Raw genomic sequence first — 22,514 nt, forward strand, 5'->3', positions numbered from 1 at the left:
AGCAGGCTCTGTGCTGTCCGTCCAGAGCCTGAATGTGGGGCTCCATCTCACAAACTGTGAGATCATGACTTGAACTGAAATCAAGAGTTGGATGTGTAACCAGCTGAGCCACCCAGGCACCCCTGGGTCTTCATTTTGTTTTAATCAATTTCAGAAATGATTGGTTCTGGTGTATTACTAAAGGAAGGGACAGTTAGAAAATAAGAAAAAGGAAGGAGGGAGGTGAAAATGTATATTCAGGGATGAAGTGGTTGAACTGCGATTGCTGAGAAGAAAAAGGATCGTGCTAAAACCAGACTGAGTTCATGAACCAAGATTCTATTCCTGACCCATTCAGAATTTCCCTACTATTCCTCCTGGAAGGTGCAGCATTCCATCTGAGAACTTCATTTATTGATTTTAATGTTAAGTACAACATATTTACAGGACAATGTTGGGTACTAACTTCAAACAAATGATGCAATTACATAAGCAAGCTATTTTTATACATGACTTAATGGAGAAAAGATGCATGGAATCGTTTTCTTACTTTCCTCATCCTTATATCAGAAAATATCCTTTTAACATACTTTTCTCTAGTCCTTTCCCTCATTCTAGCACTTTTTTCCCTGCTCCTTGAATCCTACCCAGTAACTCACAAATCTATCTATCTATATTTGAGAGAGAGAGAGAGCACGAGCATGGGAGGGGCAGAGACAGAGAGGGAGAGAGAGAATCCTAAGCAGCCTTCGTGCTGTCAGCGTGGACCCTGATGTGGTGCTTTATCTCATGAACCATGAGATCATGACCTGAGCCAAAATCAAGATTTGGACGCTTAACTGACTCCCAGGCTCCCCAAGAAAAGCTATTTAATAGTAAGAATATATTGAAGTCCAGTTACGTATGTGTTAATCCTATAGATCCTCAAAGCTATATTAAGCTCATCTTCGACTTTTTCTCTAGGAAAAACTCAAATTCCTTTAGGCTTATATGCTATTTCTCATCTCAGCTCTGGAAGTCTTTGTGAAATCTGTTTTCCCCAAAGAGCTATATGGTTCAAGTCTGTATATGATTTCCTAATAAAACTATTGTTAGGGTGACCAGACAACTTAATGTTCAACCTAGGACATTTCTGACTGAAAGAGGACTCTCGATAATTTCGTCATGACAGGGGGGCATATCTTCACTGTAGCTATAATCAATGTTTGAATATGAAGAATACCTTCTAGTTTCCAATGGAGACATTGGTGTTAAATTTCCAACAGCAAATTAAAGGGCAAAAGAGAAAAAATTTGAAATAATTAAAATATGACACCATAACCTCCCTGGAGAAAACATACACTGAGGACCATGAAATTTAAATATTTATTTTTAACCCCCCCCCCCCACAACACTGGAGTATGCTTCACCTAGAAACAGTTTATAGGACTAGTAACTATAATGAATAAGCAATATAATTCCTACTCATGATGTGGCTGTGTTGTCAAGTTTCAAATAATCAATTTATAAATGTATTACCTTTGCTTTTACAAAAATATTCATTTAACCCATGACATGAGTTGCAAAATTATTCCTAGACCTCTATAGGTTATAAACTGTAATTGACTTTCAGTTCCATAGCAGGTGAACATTTCAACTGAACCATTACTTCAAAATACAATGTGTTAAAAGTAATTGTTACAGTATAGGCACCAATGAAAAGATTTTTCTTGGCATATGACATGACCACAACTTATTCAAGTGTCTGTATTATTACAGAAAAAGAGGAGGTAATGGCCACTTTGACTAAAACCTGTATTCTTGAAGAACATCTTTCTTCTAATATTTGGCAATTATTCAGATTTTTAGAAATGATTTCTGTGCAAAAACCAAATTGTGCAGATCTAAACCAGACGTTAACTATCAAAACTAATTAATACCAATAATTCTACAACTACTGAAAATATAGCCCCAGTTCAAAACTTAGGCAGGCATAATATATATATTGGGCTTAAAAGAAAAAAGGTATTACCCCATGTAACAGTACCATAAATATAACAGCTAATTAACTGTACAGTCTAACTTAACATTGTACGGACACAGATCATTCTGTACTATGGTTATTTTCATATGAACTAAAAAATGCTTATTTAAATACCCTTTCAAAAATGAACAAACGATGCTTATGTACTAGATAATTATGAAGAACAAAAAAAGTATAAATAGTTTATAGGACATTTTACTACCATGACAAAAATATGCTGGTGTAAATTATATTCCTACCTGTTGATCAGGTATTTAATCACATGATTATCAGCTTTTTTTTAAGCTCCCCAAATCCAAGCATAAAATATGCAATATGAATTGAAGATTTTAAAAACGAAGCCTAATTCCTCCAGTATTGCCAAAAACCCATCCTTGGCTAATTAGTATTGCTTTAAATTTTCAACCATGTTAAATGAGGGTTAATAGCCTCTTCTAAAAGAAAAGGTAAATACTGTTGCTACATGTTGCCTATAAATGCTTCAAACACAGGGCTCTCAAATGTGATCGTCATTGAGCTGCCTGGGATATCATACCAATTTTGTATAAGAGTCAATACTTTTCCAGGTTTCATTGCCAAGAGCTTATTAAAAACTTCTGTCTTAAGAAGATATGACCTGTTTCCATCTCCCCACCAATAGTCATTTTTAGAAAATGCTTGGTTTAAAAGATAAAGTGTTTTGAGTCTTGATGATTTACAAAAGTTGAGTATTTAGGATGACTTTGAAAGACCTGTATGTTTCTTGGGTGCACAGTTAACTAAAGATCAAAACATGAAAGGTATTCATCCCAGTAACTTAATAATGATACCTAAAAGCAAAACTGTATCATAACATTTAGTAGAATGCAGGTGAAACTATAGTATTAAAAGTTATTCCTTACAAAATAATCTCTTTAAGATATAAAATGATAAACACCATCACAAAATAGTTGAAGAGCTTCTTCCAAATCTTCAATGTTGCAAAGATCCAAAAGGCACATGGAGCTCATGAGTTAAGCATTTGTTAAGCTTTAAGTAGCTTTGGTGGGTTTCTCTGAGTCCGTATGAAACAGAAGCCAATAATAAGTTCCTTAGGGGGATTCATCTGCTGAACACCTATAAAATGAAGAAAAACATAAACGGATATGTAACTATGTATGTTTATATTTCTCAGCTGTGTGAACTCTGCAATGGAGGAACTGATTCAGCAAACCAAATTCTCTTACTGAATCTCCTCATGTAGAGGTTAAAATATAAAGCAGTTCAAAAATCCCTTCTGTATCTGATTTTACAACCTCCAACTGATTTGTCTGCAAATTGGAAAAGAGTGGGAAGTTGTCCGTGAAAATCTATTGGATTTTTTAAAATATTTATTTATTTGAGAGAGAGAGAAAGAGAGAGAGAGAGAGAGGGAGAATCTCAAGCAGGCTTCACACTGTCAGCGCAGAGCCTGATGCGGGGCTCGAACTCACAAACTGTGAGATCACAACTTGAACTGAAACCAAGAGTCAGACGCTCAGCCACCTGAGCCACCCAGGTGCCCCAAATCTATGGGATTTTTAAGAGGAGCTTCAGTTTATCTGTACAAGTAGGCTTCATCCGAGAGAAGATCCATCAGAGTATATGGTTTATAGGCCGTATAGTTTGTTCCAGCTTGATCCCAGTGGCATCACAAATACAAAAACAAGTAGAAAGATGTACTGAGGGGCACCTGGGTGGTTCAGTTGGTTACACATCCGACTTCGGCTCAGGTCATAATCTCACGGTTCGTGAGTTCAAGCCCCTCATTGGGCTCTCTGCTGTCAGCACAGAGCCCACTTCAGATCCTCTGTACCCCGCCCTCTCTTTCTGCCCCCTCCCCGCTCATTCTCTCAAAAACTATAACTAAAAAAAAATATAAAAAAGAAAAGAAAAATGCACTGAGAAGTGATATAATGGGATTGAGGCTAGAGTTAGTATTGCTTTATAACTTGTTTGAGCTAAGAAGCTGTGTGTTTGTGCATGCATATAAAGTCTTGTTTAAAAAGAGAATCTGTTGGGGTGCCTGGGTGGCTCCGTTGGTTAAGCACCGACTTCAGCTCAGGTCATGATCTCGTGGTTTGTGAGTTTAAGCCCCACGTCAGGCTCTGTGCTGACAGCTCAGAGCCTGGAGCCTGCTTCGGATGCTGTGTCTCCCTCTCTCTGCTCCTTCCCCACTTTGCTGTCTCTCTCTATCTCTGAAAAATAAACATTAAAAAATTTAAAAAAATAAAAAGAGAATTTGCAAATGAAATGTGTGAACTGTATTGAATGGGAACGAAGTTAAACCAACAGCTCAAGAGACAGTGTGGAAACTGAAGTCAATCATAAGGACGTTTTATACTCTTCAGTGACCTCCTCTACCTAAAATCCTTCCTTTAACTTTTCTTACAGGGGTTAAACTTTAGCACTGGAAACTATGCGAATAGTAGTGTGATGAGGGTAGCGGCAAGAATGAAAGCATTCCTAAATGGTATTTACAAGGGCCCAAATGAAAATATGCTCCATATCGACCTTTTGTTTATATTCCTGCTAGCAGGCAGAGGAGAAAAACAACAAAACAGGCCATTTCATTCCGTGGAAAACGACCTTGTAATGCCCAAAGATAATAATTCCAAAAGCTAATGTTTAAGATGGGCAACAAACAAAACAGTTTTAAACATACCACTATTTAAGAAGTGACTTAATAATGAGGAATGATTGCAATGACTGAATCAAGGTAATTCTATTGCATCACGAACTAACACCCAACAGAAAACGTTAAAATAAACATTTTAAATGACATTTCAAGCTTACTTTTGGAATTTCTCAATTAATTTCTTCACCATTTTATCTGTGATGCCAGGACAGGCAGCTTCAGCCACAGCAATACTTTTCTCAAGTTCTTCAATTGCCTGATTCCTGCTAGCGTTGTTCTCATCCTGCTGTTTAAGCTGAGAATCAATAGCAATAACATTTAAAATTACTATACTTCTTGGCGTAGATATCCAAACCTGATGAATCCATACTTACTTCAGCAAATGCAGGTGTGATTATCATAGACAAACAGCTCAGGGTCTGCACAAGATCTTGCTCCTTTGAACAAATAATTTAGATTATACACATGAATTAAAATAATCATTCATGTTTTTCTTATTCCATAACAAGGGAGCACTAATTTGAATTCTCCCTCCCAAAAGACCCGATATAAGGCACGTCTCCATGCTTCCTTCCTAATTCCCATCCATCATCCAGAAGGCTTCTAACTTCTGGGATTACAATAGATATCCATAATTCCACTGGGTTTATGCACCTCTAAGTAAAATGCATTTAAAAACATACCAATGGCCACTTAAATGACTTCCATGACCTTTACTTAATTAGCTCAAAACTAATGGCAAATGAAGCATACTATGGACACTGGGAGGTAGACAGGAATTTAGGGGTATTAAATTCTAGTAATTTTTGGCTATCGTAATCTCACTATGTAGTTCAACAGAGTCTATCAAGAGGAAGTAAGTGATTATCTCCATGCACATACTGCCCCATTCTGTAGTTTCTTTGGATCAGGCTTCTTTCGCACGGTGGTAAAGCTCCATTCAGGATGAGTATTATTTTCTCTGCTGGTGGATTCCCTAAAAAGATTGCCCAAAATACTAATATAAGTTCCTAAATAATTCAGCTTGGTGAAAGTATCAAATCAATGCAGCCACACTCTGAAGAGTTGTCCCGATATAGACACAAGTCATAGTATAAAAAAGGATGTGATCTCAGTTTCAGGTAGATACAATTTACTTGAAGAAGAGTAGTAGTTCTCAACTCTGAAGTGTGCATCAGGATCACATGTGGAGACCTCTTATTGTATAGAAAGGCCTGCCCACACCCCTCCCCACTGACTGGATCAGGATCTCCTGTAGTGTGGCTTTTGATTCTTTAAAACAATTTTTTTCATGTTTGTTTGTTTGTTTGTTTATTTTAAGAGTGAGAGAATCCCAAGCAGGCTCCACGCTGTCTGTGCAGAGCCCGATGTGGGACTTGAACTCACAAACCGTGAGATCACGACCTGAGCCAAAACCAAGAGATGGACGCTTAACCGACTGAGCCACCCAGGCGCCCCTTTGGATTCTTTTTTAACATTCCGTGTGCTACTTTCATGGGCCGCTAAGGCCAACAAACCACTACAACAAGGCACAAAAATCATCCTGGTATTTTTTATTGTTTTCAAAAGTAGGGCAATTTCTCATAGAGGCAGGACTCTGAGAGTATTGTCTAAAGAAATTTGGTGTTGTCTTTGTGCCAATTCATCAAGTGGAAGAGTAAATTCTGGTATAACCCACAGACTTTCCTAGTCTAAATTAAGTTATGGACTTAGAAGATAAGATGTCAATGTAAATGCTGCAGTTAAAAACTGGTGTAGCTTCTTTAGGAGGGTCCAAATCACACATAAATAAATACTTAAATATATCAGTCTGATCACAGTTCAGGACATGGCCAAGAGGTGGGAAAGGCCTGGCAGTCAGTGCTCCAGAGGGATTTTGCAGGTTTCCCCCAAAGTATGAGAAGACATAGCCTTTATCACTTTGGGCAAACTGATGTAACACTTTTAATAGAATCTTGTTCCAAAATTTTGTAATATACTCAAGTATCCACTAGGGGTTAGACCGAGACCATTTAAAACTAGAGCAATTCACTTCTAAGAAAAAACATGTTTCCAAATTCATTGTACTGCACAGACTGTGATTTTAAAAGCTTTTCACAGTTTCTACTATAAAACTTGAAAATACAGCTTCCATTTTATGCTAGAGAAAGCATAGTGGATACTGGTTAGAAGATAAGCAGTATTCGAACGGGCTACCTACATAACAATGAAATGATTTGTACATACGAATCAGAGCCCTCAGAATCAGATTCATCATCACTGTGCCCTTCTGCCTTCCATCTCTTAAATCGATCTATCAGTTCGGTCAGATAAGAAGTCTTCTTTGAATTTTTTACAATGAATTTGTGTTTCAGAAGTTCTTTAGCTGTAGGACGCTAGGGAAAGATATGAAGGTCACATGAATATTTCGAGGCCCTTTATGATTGCAAGGTGTGGTAAAAAAAAAAACTTCCATTATTAACCTGAAAAGGTATGTCTGAAAAGTATGTCTACAGACACAAGGACAGCTAAAATGCTGTAGGGCAATGGCTAATTCTACTCTTTGAAGTGGCTCAAGGCAACCAAATTAAATTTACTACTCTGATACCAATTTGTTCAAGCCCAATGGACAAAAAGGTGGCCTGTCCACCAGCAAACTGGCAAGTGGGGCCTTCTCCACAGCAGAGAGACACGTGGCAAGGTTTTGAAAATGGAGTAAAAATTTACAACCATTTCACAATAGTGCTTTCAAAATACTTTTATTATATTTACTGTAAGTTGAAAAAACTGGATGAAAACTAGCAAGGCTAAAACTTTTATTATCATCTGCACCTATCATGTGATCCCCAGATTAATCCTCTTCCCGTCACACGTGAATTCATACTGCACCTAAATACAAATGCCACATCCTGTGAGGGATATTTCGCTCCTAGTATTTTGTCAATATCAGAATGTTCATTGTCAATTTTAAAACAGTTACTTCACAACTTAGTTCTTGTACACTTCTAGCTTCTAGAAGTCACCAGGCAGCTTTATTTTTGAAATAGTAAAGCAACTGTGATCAAATCTGTCAGGTAAACGAGTGGAGTTCACTAGACATCAGTAAAAACATGCAACTTCATGTTGAAATTTCTCAATGTTAAATTTTGAAACGAGTGAAAGGCACACATAACTTTTCATGAAAAATGAAAGCACTGTTGAATAAATATCACTGTGAATAGTTACACGTGTGCTTTAATAGTGGCATCCTATAACAGAAACCTTATTTCTCAAATTTCCTTCCTGCTGAAATAGGAAATGATCAATAGAATAAGGAGGAAGCTAGGGGCCATGAGCAAGAGAAAAAGATACAGGGCAAGGAGAAAAGGAAGTAAGGACCTTGTTAAGAACTGAACAGAATTAGCAAGATAGGGGGAAGAACCAGGTTCCTAGAAGGATCTTAGACAATTTTCCCGTGCACTGTATTCCCCACTGTAGAAAAACTACATTTGCTTTAAATAGCTTTAATAATAGAAAACAAATGGTAGTAAGAGCAATATATACTCACAAATGATGGATCTTTGTTCAGGCAAGCATCAATAAACTCCTTGAAGGACTTAGTAAAGTCTCCAACAAGAGTTGGAGGGTTGTTTTTTGGAATAAGAAACAGAACTCTCATTGGATGCATATCAGAGTTGGGTGGCTCTCCTTTGGCTAGCTCAATAGCAGTGATTCCCAATGACCAAATGTCAGCCTGAGGTAAGAGAAAGAAAAAAATATTACCTCAAAATTCCATTCCAACAGACTGCCACAAAATAGCCTATGGGTCATATGATATTAAAGTGTCCTGGGGCACCTGGGTGGCTCAGTGGGTTGAGCGTGTGACTCTTGGTTTTGGCTCAGGTCATGATCTCAATCTCATGATTCATGAGGTCGAGCCCGGTGTCAGGCTTCTTGCTGACAGTGTGGAGCCTGCTTCTCTTTCTGCCCCTCCCCTGCTCACTCTCTCTCTCTCTCAAAATAAATAAATAAACTTTAAAAAAGGTGTCTTAAAAGGAGTGCCTGGCTGGCTCGCTTGGAAGAGCATGCAATTCTTGACCTTGGGGTAGTAGATTCAAGCCCCAAGTTGAGGGCAGAGAGGACAGACATACATACATAAACAAACTCAAAAAAAAATGGAGCGTCTCAAGAAATGTAATGGCAATAAATTTTTATTAATATAATTCATTTATTTAAAAAAATTAACAAATTCCTGGGGTGACCGGATGGCTCAGTCAATTCCGTGTCTAACTCTTGATCTCAGCTCAGGTCTTGATCTTAAGGGTGGTGAGGTCAAGTCCCACATTGGGCTCAGCACTGGGTGTGAAGCCTACTTGAAAAAAGAATTATCGGGGCGCCTGGGTGGCTCAGTCAGTTAAGCATCTGACTCCGGCTCAGGTCATGATCTCGCGGTCCGTGAGTTCGAGCCCCGCGTCGGGCTCTGTGCTGACAGCTCAGAGCCTGGAGCCTGTTTCAGATTCTGTGTCTCCCTCTCTCTCTGACCCTCCCCCATTCATGCTGTCTCTCCCTGTCTCAAAAATAAACAAACGTTAAAAAAAAAAAAAAAAAAGAATTATCGGATGAGCACCGGGTGTTGTATGGAAACTAATTTGACAATAAATTTCATAAAAAAAAAAAAAAAAGAATTATCAAATTCCCTAACTTTTTGCCTGGCACCATATTCTAGATACTGAGGATTCCAGTGGTGAATAAAACAGACAAAAATCTCTGCTCTGAAGGGGCTTGTGTTCTAACGGAAGAGACAAATATGTAAATTATACAATGTCAGATGGTGCTAGGTTCAATGAAGAAAGTAAGAAATCAGGATCACGGAATAATGGATGATTGCAAGGGGTTGCAAATTTACATGGGATGGCTAGGGAAGACTATTCTGTGAGGTAATGTTTAAGCAGAGACCTGATTGGGGGGAAAGTTATTCCAGATAGAAGGAATGGTGAGTGCAAAGGTCCTGAGGCCAGAGCGTACTTGCTATGTTTGTGGGACATAGCACTCACTGTGGCCAAAGCAGATAGAATATAGAGGGAGAGTAATAGGAGATGAGGTTGAGGAGGCAGACAAGGGCCAGATCATCAAGAGCCATGTATGTGATAGTAAGGACTTTGGATTTTATTCTAAGTGGAATGGAAGGCCATTGAAGGGAATAAGGTCCAAATATGATCAGCATCCAGGGAACTAATAGTTTAGCAGTAACACTTGACATAACTCTAGCTTTAGAAATACTTGTAAAAGAAGGAAAACTGGGACGGTTTATTATATAGAATAGCACACTCTATAAAACCTATTATTAAAAACTAAAGTTTGTACAGGTAACACTTTACTTTTGAGTCATAAGCCGACTGTTGAATAACTTCAGGAGCCATCCAAAATGGTGTTCCCACAAAGGTATTTCTTTTAATTTGTGTATCTGTCAGCTGGCCAGCAACTCCAAAGTCAGCAAGTTTAACATCTCCTTGTTCTGACAGCAAGACGTTGGCAGCTAGGAGGAAAAAAGAAACAAAAAACGCTCAGTTTCCTCAGAATGCAGCTACTTTTCTCAGGTTCATGTAAGATTTTTGTATACCTTTTATGTCTCGGTGAATTTTCTTTTCTGAATGCAGATAGTCCAGACCTTTCAAGATTTCCTTTAGCATGGTAGCAATCTGGAACTCATCAAATGGGCCAGCTCGAAGCTTAGGGGGAAAACACACACACTTTTACAAACATATATAAGTTCCAAACAATGAAGTACTAACTTGATAGGATCTTTGAAATAAGGGAATCACTTAGATATATGAAGCAATTCTGCTTGTTAAGCCAATATTTAAACAAAGGAGAAAAAGATTAAAAAGGTAAGGGAAGATAGTAAACAAGTTAAGTCTGAAATGGTTAAGGCTGAAATGGTTTTTAAATGGATTAGATTTAATCTCAAAAGATAATACAAGCAGTGTTACCTCTGTGAGGTTCTTAAATATTTACATCAAAGATTTAAGAAATACTCTTAAATAATGACAGAACTAGCTTTCTTTTCTTTTCTTTCTTTCTTTGGCTAGGAAAAAAGAAATCAGCTACTTAAATTTTGACATTTGCTATTTAAATGATTAACTATTTACACTAAACTGATTTTGAGATCAAAAAGTCTGTAAGATTTCCGCAGCAACTCAGCTCAACGGTACAGGTCAGCCACAGCACAGTTCTTAGCATTTATGTATCTCAATAACACTGGAAAGCAGGCAGCCTTTCTGAGGCTGAGATTTTAAAAGTTAGTCAGGAATACAACAATTAATCTGTTCAGACTTCATTGTAAAAAAAAAAAAAAAAAAAAAAAAAGATCGAATCATGAAGGGGAATGGTTTTTTAACTAAATGTAACACATTTCCCCTTTCTTTCCCCATCCCCGTCCTAAAGCCAATAGTTCCAACTGGAATACAAGGAAAGCAATGATTAGGTTTCGGGAGAACTTGTAATGGAGTATCTGAAAATCTCCCTTTAAAATAAATGGCTATTTTAAAATTCTGGTACCTCATAAAGCACAAACAGTGGACTGTACAATATTATTACAGGAAGGGTGGGAATCTGAAGTCAGGGCTGAGGTTGAGCTGTTTGCTGGAAGGAGGGAGGAGGTGGTGAAAATCAAACATCGCCCACTCTGCCTCACACTGGGAGGGATTCACAGCTCTTTGGCACCTTGTGTATTTCATCTTTCATGAATGCCATATTTATTCTGAATAAAGGGCACTTTCATGTTGCAATTGAACAGCTTAAAATAGAACCCATACTTCAGTTTCACCACTAAAATATTAGCTGTGGTCTGGATATACAGTATACTCCAGGGATGCCCGTAGTTCAATAGGTGCCTTTCCTAGGTAACATTATCTATTTACTTATAAGTCTATTAACTTCCACTCCAAAAGTTTCTATTTAAACAGTAGTGATTAAAGTTGTTCTCAAAGGTGAAAATGGCATTTTATTGATTGCCGGCAATGAAATTCTGAGGTACTACCAAATAATTTAAAGACAAATGTTGGTATCACTGATCAGAAAATGTTGACAGGGCCAGAGGAGGTATGCCCTCACTCACTTAAGAAACCGGGCAAGGTCTGGGATGCCCGGGTGGTTCAGTCGGTTGAGCATCCGACTTCAGCTCAGGTCATGATCTCACAGCTTGCGGGTTTGAGCCCCGCATCGGACTCCGTGCTGATAGCTCGGAGCCAGGAGCCTGCTTTGGATTCTGTGTCTCCCTCTCTCTCTGCCCCTCCCTTGCTCATGCTCTGTCTCTCTCTCTCTCTCAAAAATAAAATAAACATTAAAAAAAAGAAATTGGGCAAGGTATATATAAGGGACACTACTTATCATTCTGAAGGGCTTCTGAAAGTGGCCTGGATAAGCCAGTGTATTACCTAATACAGAATTTTAAAAAATATATTTAAGTAAAAACAAACAAAGAAGAGGTCCTCAAGACCCACTGGCTCATCTGGTATATTTAGGTCCAGCTTAGGTCCTTAAAATTCAGGAAAAATAAAATCTCAATTAACTGGGTACTGGAGGAAGATGGTGGAGTCGGGGAGAAGCCCTGGCAGGGCAATGGGAACTGGGTAGTACAGCTGGGTTTTTCTGGTGCGTTATCAGACAGAAAACTCTTCCAAGCCTTGTGGTTAAAATGTATCATTAGCCATGTGGACAATGATGAGAGAAGGAGAAAAAAGGGAGCTGGAGTGATAGAGGAGGTAAAGTAGATGGAACAGAGATTGCTATTCCCTGGGAGAGAGAGAATGCTGAGATCTTGGTCCACTGTCCCTGGAGTGCATAACTGAACTTGTCTTCAGTGGCCAAAGACAGTGCCATGTCTCTAATAGCTAATATCTCTGCCTCCAGGGCCAGTGTACTGGCCTTATTGTCAAGTGAGGACATGCAAGAGCGGGTCACCTGCTCTTTCACAGACTGTGTACTTGTGGGCCTGGGGATCTTCCCCACTCCTGTGACTTTCAGCTGGTCCTAATGCAGCAGGTTATGTCAGTGCCTTCTCTTACGGTTAGCATATTGTTTCCAACTTTTGTCTTTGGTGCTCATATTTTATCCTCTTAACCTTATCATATGTGTTTTTGTTGTAAGCCACTGCAATTCCTACTGGAAAGAAGTGAGGTATGATTTAAAAAAATACTCTCAGAGTCTGTTCATGTATAACTAATTTTTTTCAAGAATGGGAGAGAATCGGGGCGCCTGGGTGGCTCAGTCGGTTAAGTGTCCAACTTCAGCTCAGGTCACGATCTCGTGGTTCACGAGTTTGAGCCCCGCGTCGGGCTCTGTGCTGGCGGCTCCGAGCCTGGAGCCTGCTTCGGATTCTGTGTCTCCCTCTCTCTCTCTGCCCCTCCCCCACTCACACTCTGTCTCTGTCTCTCTCTTAAAAATAAATAAACATTAAAAAAATTAAAAAAAAAAGGAATGGGAGAGAATCTTCAAGTATACACTATAAAATGTTGATGTCAATTACAAGTCACAATCGCATTCCATTATTTGGGCACCAATTTAAAGTGAGAAATATTGGGGCACCTGGCTGGCTCAGTCAGCATGTGACTCTCGGGGTTTTGAGTTCGAGCCCCACGATGGGTGTAGAGATTACTTAAAAATAAAATCTTAAAGTGACAAATATTCTCTTCTCAGCATCCCTGTCGTTTTTTCTTGTCCCTGGTAGCAGTGCCCTCCCTCAAACCCAATCCTTCTTAGATTCCCCAAATGATAGCATTTGTTTGTACGGCACTATACATGGAGAAAAAACACATTTTCTCATCATTTGCCCTCCTTACAAAGGCCAGTTAAATGTTTATAATTCAATCACAGTATTATTGAATTCTTGAGCTAGGGACACAAACCTCGAGAGATCATTCATCTAATTTCTTCATTCAACATGTGAGGAAATTAAGGCACAGAGGTTCAATGACTTGTCCATTATTAGCCAGCTAGTCAACGGCAGAACCAGGTCTAGGACATAGGTCTCTTGATTTTTAGCTATGACAGGGCTAAAAACATCTTAAGTTTGCTGAATTTATGCAACTTGGCAATTTGTTCTATTAGGCAGAGATCAGAACGGCAGGATGAAATTAAGAGACTTCACTCAGAGATTACATAAAACTGACCAAACTACTACTACAGCTCACATTATTGGTTAGGGTTGGGCCAGCGTCCAGTGCTTAACATTGCTATCGCTGATCCTGCTGACGGCAGTGCACTAGCTTTGCCAATGCCCACGAAACAGGGAAGACATATGGTTAGCACCTTGGGGGACCAGAGAAGGTAACTATGATACATTTGGAAAGAGCTCTGAATATTTAAAGGGTAGGAGGAGGATCATGGAGCAGTTGAGACGCTTCTTGTGGAGCTAATGAAAAAACTATTGTGTAATAAAACTATGTGACAAGACAAATGGAAATGGGGCCATTTAACTTCAGGAGAAGAAAGAGATCTGACTCCATAAGCATGAAGGATTATTCTACAAAGAAATACCAGTTGTGTTCTATCACTAGAGAGGAGAAAGACAAAATGAACTCAAGCTTTGGGATGTACGAATTAGATGAGACGCAAGGAAGGATTACCTAACTCAGCAACAGATTAAAATGAAATGAATTCCTAGAAGGAGATGAGACTCTCCATCAAATTTAATTACCACTTCTTTAGAATGCTTTAAATATGGTTCTGTTTAAAGGAAAGAAAATCTTAGAGTCATTTCTGTTCACAGGATTATTTGAAACTTTGGAGCCATTGGCAGGGAGGATTAAACCCCTTTAGAAATATTTAATCACTTATAGTTAGGGAAACTCATCTCCACTTAAAAATAAGAGTTAAAATGTTACTTGATGATCTTAGTCATCAAAACACTTTATTTTTAGAGACAGCATACTCTTATCATTTCTAAATCCAGAGCATGCTAAGACAATGTAAGTCACAGAATATTCAAGATGGAGGGGTGCCTGGGTGGATCAGCCAGTTTAACGCCCGACTCTGGAATTCGGCTCAGATCATGATCCCAGGGTGGTGGGATTGAGTCCTGCGTCAGGGTCCGTATAGATTTTCAAGATGGAAGAGAACTTAAAAATAACTTAGTGCAACTTCTTTGTTTTATAGGATATCCAAATGTAAGAAATTTGTGTGCCTGGTTCATAGTCACAGATTTGGTTACGAAGACCGCTCGCCCCATCACCTCACACTCCCATAGGCCAGCCCAGTGGCCATCTCTACTACACCAAGTTGCCTCTAGTAATCCGTATTGAATTTTAAATACAACGCCATATTAGTAAAGATTGAAAAGGGAGAAGAAAACAGCAATGACAGAATCACACTAACTCGGGGAAAACAACCAGTGCTTCTCAAAGGAATTTGTGTGTGTTCCCATCTTCACTGGGTGGAACTTTTTCTGTTCACTGCAGGATTTTAGCATCCTGATCTTTGCCCACTAAAATGGCTGTAACACTTCCAAGTCATTATGACAACCAAAAGTACCATCACATTTCCAAATGACCTATAGAGGGGCAGAGAGAATTCTGCAGAGAATTGGGTCTGCAGGCGCACTTGGTGAGAACCCAAGAACTAGTTTTAGTGATACTTATCTGAATTACATATTTCAAAAATCCAAGAACGTTCAGTCTTTTCAGGGAAACGCCTGCAAAGTAAAACTCTAAACTGATGGCAATGGTCACACACAGTCCTAATTTGGGGAGCTTTATTTCATGAAGCTATTTGCGTTTCATATATACTCTAAAAACGTCAGCAATATGCCCGATCTTGCAATACGGCTCAATCTATAGTCCTGAATAGAGACCTTAATTTGAATGTATTATCTAAAGCAATCACTCAGCTTGCCCAAAAGCCATTGCTTCCTCCAATTAAAATAAAAAAAGTTAAAGTACAGACAGGTATGTGTGTAATTATTTTAAAATACTTACAAGATCCAGTGCTGAACCACCACCCAGGTATTCCATTATTATCCATAATTTTGAACCCTGTAAAGTTATGAAACAATTTAATCATTACAAGCCTGAGCCAAATAACATACTAGCATAAAACATTAAATCTGACAGACTAATGTACTGGTTCTAAAATACAAGTTTAAGATTAGTTGTTTGAAACGCAGAATATATTTTCCCACAGAACATTACAGATAAAAGTTCTGAGTCTTGACCTTCCTCCCTACATATTTAGCTTGTGATATAGCTAAATAAATACTGTTTTTAAAATTGTTGAACTGTTAAAAATTTTTATAAAGCCCAGAAAAAATAAACCATAGCCTTAAATTATTATTTTGAATGATACTGAAAGGAAAAGATAGTTACATTAAAGAATGAGGAGGTATGTGGAGACTTGTAGAAATTTTAAAGTGTATTCATTTTGAGAGGAGAGAGCAGAAGTGGGAGAGGGGCAGAGAGTGAGAGGGAGAGAGAGAGAATCCCAAGCAGGCTCTGCACTGTCAGCACAGAGCCTCACATGGGGCTCAAACCTATGAACTGCGAGATCATGACCTGAGCCGAGGTCGGATGCTTAACTGACTGAGCTATCCAGGCGCCCTGAGGTGTGTAGAGATTTTAAATGGGGCTTCTGGGTTTTTCGCATACGATTTTAGAGTTTGAGGACACTAGACAGTTTGCCTTGTTTCAGTTTTTGGCTTTTGTTTTCATGTACTTTCCCACTTTCATCAGCTATGATTAATGGGCATTTTGGTACACAGGTGGAGCTTAGAAAGAATTAGTGTCCCTCTCCCTCCGCACCCCACTGTGTCCCACTGCCGAGGTAAATGGATACGAGAAAGGAGTGCGTGGCTTAAAGAGCATATGATTACTCCAGGTGGAATTTACGTCACTGTAAATTGTCCAAGAAGAAATGGGGCTCATCGGCAGAGTATATATAAATTCCAAATCAGGTGTATGTACACAGACACCCTTCAGCGCTATCAGATACAAATCAGAATAAACCATCGAATCTGTTCTTCTTTCGGCTCTAGCTTGAAATACTATGGACGCTTCTCTCCCCATGTCATCAGTAGTATTCTCTGAATTTTTGTGGGACCACAGAATCGACTGTTAAGTAGAACGGTTGAGTTTACTATACTGGCAAGTATCCAAGTTGTGAGTGGCTTGTGTTTTAAAAGTCCATTTTAAGTAAGGCGTTTAGAATTTGGAAAGCAAGCATTTTCCCCTAGAAATAATGTCTAGGTTCCTGGGGTAACCCCCCACAAAAAGACAATTTAACACAAAGGTATCCAGAGTACAGCATGCTGTAACATGTAACAATGTTTCTGGGGGGAAAAACACACTCAGTGTTGTGCTTCACCTTGGGATGTCAGGAGCACGTTTCTTACCTTTACAGCCCCAGCTGTAGGAGGAGGATTCTCGAGCCAAACTCTAAAACTCTAAAATCCCTGGGAAGTACTCAGGAGTTCCATTCAAAACGTCCACATGTGTCCATGAGGCTGGGGCTTTATCATGGCAGAGAACGGCCCCCAGTAACCTCATGGTGGGTGACACTGCAGTGTGAGTACTGGGATGTGGCCTAATGTCAGGGGCCGGGGAGGAAGGGCTCGGGTAAACTGAGATTTAGGGATTCCTCCTTTCCGGATGCTGACACCACGTAACATGCGCGCGCGAGACAGGGTAACGATGTATCTCCCTCCCCCCAGTTTTGATGTCCACTCTCCTATCACAGCCTGAACTGAAGGAAGAACTGAGAGTCTTTGCTAGCGGCCCTGCCTCCGGCACAAAAAGAGAGCAAATACGTCCCCATAACAGCAGGGAGGGGAATGGAGTTCTAGGAGTGGTTCACATAACTTGTCTTTATGTATAGAAATTAGGCACTCGGAACCTGAGAATTGTACACCTGACGTGTCTTTATATTTTTGTCAAGAGAAGAAAAAAGTGACTCTCACAGCAGTGCATAGCTGGGGAAATTTTTCTTTTGCCACAAGGTTGTTCCTGATAAGTACTACATTCTACCTTATGAATTCAGAATGCTTCCCATTCACCTGACATTTAAAAGGAAAATGAAAAGATCTTATTATCGGATGGTTATCTGATTTGTAGTTCCACATGACCGAAAACATCTGTTTTCCAGGTTTAAAATGATGTGTGTCCTTTCTGGGGGTACCGATTCCAAAATGGAAACTTACCAACTGTCTGTTCCTCACTGAAGAGTATTCATAGAAAGCGTAAAATGTTATTAGAGGTATGACTAAGCAACTGCCAGATCTGAAAAGAAGCATTCCTCCTAGCAAGCGAGGAATGTTTGGTGGTACCAGGGCAGGGAAGGAACCAGAGCCGTCAGACGGATTTTCTGCCTGCTTCCTTCTGATTACCGCTTCTGGAGACAAGCCTCACTGGAGGATGGCCATAGATCTGGACCTTCAGAAGACTGTTACACAGTCTGAGTGCCTGAGTGGGCACAGGCAGGAATGGTGAGCTGGTGGGGGCTCTTCCCTGCTCAAGGAAGCTTTGCCCACAGAGGCTCCTTTTACAGGTTTCTGGTCCACAGCAGGGCTCAATGACAACGCCAATCACAAACCAAACCAAACCAAAAAAAGCCCACACTCTATGTTTGTATTCTTTTGGAGGACTACAACTTCTAACCTTTGATTTCTGGGAAAAGATGTTTGTGCTGGAGAATGCAAACAAGTATGTTTGGCTTGCTTTTCAATAATTTACAAAGCTGAGATGATATCTACATACCAGTTTAAAATTCCCAAAGAGCCAGGGACTGTAAACCATAACTGCACATCCGGCACATTGAAGTAGAGGAAGTCCCTGAAGGGAAGAGTCCACTTCTCCACTTACAAAATGATCCACACATATTAACAGCGGGTTGGAGGAGTACGTTTAAAGTTCTGCATCAACATGGGTGGCCAGGTGTTAGGAAATGGCTCTCTGTTCCGAAATTCCGAACGCCTAAAGAGTAACTGCTCCAGAGTTGTACTATTTGCTGGGGAGATCTTGGAGCCTAATGTTAACAAATTACTGGTGTCTGCAGTATCAACTCTGTTACCCCATGAGGCCAACTGAACCCCACTGTTTTGGTGCTAAACAGCCACTTGCCCAAAGCGGGCAGAAAGGCGACAGAGCAATTTGGAATTCATTTGTTCATAGGAAAAAACCATTTAAAACATTCACTGTATGTATTTGAGAGATGATTATGGTACTAGATATTAACTATATGTTGAATTAAATGGGCTGGTCGGTGAATCTCATAGCAATCATAGCACTGACCACATAATCCAACCTGTATGACTAAAGTCAGCCACTGACCAAAAGACAAATGCTGTCTGATTCTGCTTATATATATGAGGAACCTGTAGTAGTCAAATTCATAGAGACAGAAAGTAGACTGGTGGTTACCAAGGACTGTGGTGAGGAGACAATGGAGAGTTAGTTTATTTTTATTTAAAAAAATTTTTTTTACATTCATTTATTGTTAAGAAACAGAGTGTGAGAAAGCTTGAGCAGGGGAGGGGCAGAGAGAGAAGGAGACACGGAATCCGAAGCAGGCTCCAGGCTCTGAGCAAGCGGTCAGCACAGAGCCTGATGCGGGGCTCGAACCCACGAACTATGAGATCATGACCTGAGCCGAAGTCGGACGCTCAACTGACTGAGCCACCCAGGTGCCCCTGGAGAGTTATGGTTTAATGTGTAGAGAGTTTCATTCTTTTTTTTCTTCAAAGTTTATTTATTCATTTTGAGAGAGAGAGAGAGCAAGCACGAGTGTGCAAGGAGGGGAGGGCAGAGAGAGGGACAGAGGATCCAAAGCAGGCTCTGTGCTGACAGCTGAGAGCCCCATGTGGGGCTTGAACTCACGAACCGTGAGATCATGACCTGAGCCAAAGTTAGATGCTTAATCGACTGAGCCACCCAGGCACCCCAAATGTGTACAGAGTTTTGACTGATGAAGATGAGAAAGTTCTGAAGACGGATGGTGGTGATAGTTGCACAGCAATATGAATATACTCACTGCTACTCACGGTAGGCTTAAAATGATTACAATGGTAAATTTTATGATACATATTTTACCACAATAAAAAGGAAACAGCATGTCAAATTTTATAGAACTGCAAGGGACAGGAGAGATCATCTTGCCAGATGCTTTACTACCCCTGAATCATTTTCTTCCAAACTAGAATGCCTTGTCTATACTCCACCCTCATCCAAACCATGTTCAAGTTCTTGTTCAAATGCTACTCGCCATCATTCAGGTTATGGTACTTGATGTACCCACAGATAAGTGGGTAATATGAAGCAAGTTAGATATATCCATCTGGGGCTAAGGAGACAGGCTAGAACCAGAGATATGAATTCAGAAATTGTCAAGATAAAGTAAATGAGACTGACCAGGGCAAGTATGCAGACTGAAAGGAATGCACATAGTAGGGCACTCAATAAATGAATAAAGGCCTGCTAAACTGAATCTAATATGGGGCTCCTTAGAGGTGTGTTCTGTGAAGTGTAAAGCTATATTTATTTTGAGGGAAAAACACTGTAAGAAGGAGAAAATTTTTTCCTCTGCAATTTCCTTCAAGTTTTATTAAAAAATTCTCCCCCCCAAATTTTTTTTAACTAAAGAAGATTCCAGAAACATTCACCATACACTGGGAATAAACATACACAGAAGTCTCAGGAAAAATAGTGAGAAGGTCACAAAATTTTGCAGACTCTATTCTGGAATATTTTACTTCAATCACTCAATTCCTTTTTCTTTTTTGATAAATATCAGTGGCGGTGGTATGTGGAGGGGGGCATATTTCCTTAACATAAACAGAAATCTAAAGGCGATTTTCAGCAGCAAATAAAGGCATGATTCAAATTCTATTCAATGCCTGAGTGAGCTTCACTTTAAGATTTACATCGAACTAGAAAAATATTTAAAGATTATAAAAGATTTTTCCAATATTATGAGATCAGAAGGGAAGGGTTTGCTTATGTTAGCACTCTTCATAAAGACTAACTTTGTCTCTCAAGAAAATCTGCAGTGAACTAAAATTAAAGCAAAATACTGTGGTCATACTGATGTTTGTCTGGTTTTTACTCTTGTTTTTAAAAATGAAGTTATACAGTGAGCTCAGTCAAAATGAATACCTTGTACATTTTTGTATGTTTCAAGGAAATCACTACAACTGAATACAGTTTCAGAGAGCATATAATTTTCTCTCAAATGCAAGAACTTTTCCTCCAGCCTACAGTGAGGTCTCGGCTATGTATGATATCCTGAGTAAAGACAACCTGAGAAAAACCCATATCCTACTCTACTCAATTAACTTGACTCACAAAATCCCCTATGTCATCTGAAATGGAAGGATGTGCCACAACGATTGATAATGCAGTTCCCTGATGATACTTAGATGATGTAGCCTTGAGTTATATTGCCTGCATTAAACAGAACCTTGTTATATTTGATGTGATTTTAGTTTAAAAAAAAAAAAAGCAAGCCCACAAAAGTCCCATGTTGTAATATAAACTGAAAACAAACAAGTTGGTCAATTTAAATAAATGATATTAAAAGGTTATAAAATCATAAGCTATTTCTTTTCCTTTGTCTGTATATATGAACATGTGTACAGAGATAATACACACATTTACTTACTTTAATGTAAATAGATTCAGGATATAAATAACTAATATCAGCCATATGTAAATTTCTACAATTTTATCAAGAAGTGCTATTTTCTTCAAAGTAGTCCTTCACATTGTGGACTTTAATTAATGATGGGTAAAGGAGATAAAAATAATTTCAATTTAATCCTTTATGAAGACATCATGGATAATGGCTGTGTATCATTGACCAGTCTAAGAACATTCTATAATCAAGATTTGGACAAAACAATCAGATTTATTTATTTAAACATTAAGTACTTATTGGATGACTGGTACATGTACACTATGAGGGGAATTTTTTAAAAATGTGAACTCATACAAATAAATAATACAAACAGAACTATAATTCATTTGCCACGAGAGTACTGAACATTAATTAAAAATGCTATAAGCAACCAATAAAACAGTCAGTTGCATTTCGGTACCCAGTTTCAATATAATATAGAAAACTCCATTTGAAATAGGGCTTATTTAATATGTTAAGTCAGTTCCAAAAATAGCTTATCTGTTACAGGTGCCTAAGAATAGCAAAGGTTTAAATTTGCTCTAGAGCAGGTCTTGAATTACCAGTATTCAATCCAGAAAGTGTAAACCAGAATGAGCAAACACACAACAACCACAACCACAACAACAGCAAATTCCTGAGGCTGTCTTAAACCAAGCCTGCTATGGGATCAGGAGGGAGACCTAAACATATTGAGACTGAGCGATCTCTCAGGATTCCTAAAAAGAATCTGACCCGCTAAATAAGTTTTGTAGGAAAGACTGCAAAAGCAAAATATGCCACAAAGAATCAAATAATTGTGTGAGAGTAATGGCTAACACTTAGAAGTAAATTGGGGGGGGGGGGCGCCTGGGTGGCTCAGTCAGGTGAGCATCCGACTTCGGCTCAGGTCATGATCTTGCAGTTTGTAATTTCGAGCCCCCTATCTGGCTCAATGCTGACAGCTCAGAGCTTAGAGCCTGCTTCAGATTCTGTGTCTTCCTCTCTCTGTTCCTCCCTTGCTCCCTCTCTCTCTCCAAAAGAAATAAACATTAAAAAAATTTAAAAAAGTAAATTGTATAGGAATTACTGGCATTATCATCTCCTCCTGGAAGCCTTTCCTTCACACCATTAGCCTCTCTTCAAAGTGACAGAAGTGACTACTTGTTTATCTGTGCCCCATCTGTACCTTGTACGTACTTAATCACAAAACCTGCACCCTTTTAGTACAATATGGGATTGTGAACTCCTTAATGACAGGAGTCACTCATTTTTGTATCTCCA

At 39.2% G+C, this 22,514-nt stretch overlaps 1 protein-coding gene across 1 annotated transcript in view; it reads right to left on the minus strand.

Moving 5' to 3' along the window:
- Nucleotides 1-1,326: 1,326 nt before the first annotated feature.
- Nucleotides 1,327-22,514, minus strand: part of STK26 (serine/threonine kinase 26) — a 54,659-nt gene continuing 33,471 nt past the window's right edge. Inside the window, exons 4-12 of the mRNA XM_081792751.1 lie at nucleotides 15,569-15,625; nucleotides 10,216-10,324; nucleotides 9,974-10,131; nucleotides 8,164-8,349; nucleotides 6,864-7,012; nucleotides 5,520-5,613; nucleotides 5,012-5,074; nucleotides 4,796-4,932; nucleotides 1,327-3,097 (exon numbers count right to left, since the gene is read on the minus strand). Of these exons, the coding sequence (XP_081648877.1) occupies nucleotides 3,073-3,097; nucleotides 4,796-4,932; nucleotides 5,012-5,074; nucleotides 5,520-5,613; nucleotides 6,864-7,012; nucleotides 8,164-8,349; nucleotides 9,974-10,131; nucleotides 10,216-10,324; nucleotides 15,569-15,625 (978 nt within the window). The 3' untranslated portion in view covers nucleotides 1,327-3,072. The remainder of the gene's footprint in view (nucleotides 3,098-4,795; nucleotides 4,933-5,011; nucleotides 5,075-5,519; nucleotides 5,614-6,863; nucleotides 7,013-8,163; nucleotides 8,350-9,973; nucleotides 10,132-10,215; nucleotides 10,325-15,568; nucleotides 15,626-22,514) is intronic.

Source organism: Panthera onca, chromosome X (genome assembly GCF_046562875.1).
Source record: "Panthera onca isolate mPanOnc1 chromosome X, mPanOnc1 haplotype 2, whole genome shotgun sequence".
Lineage (NCBI taxonomy): Eukaryota > Metazoa > Chordata > Mammalia > Carnivora > Felidae > Panthera > Panthera onca.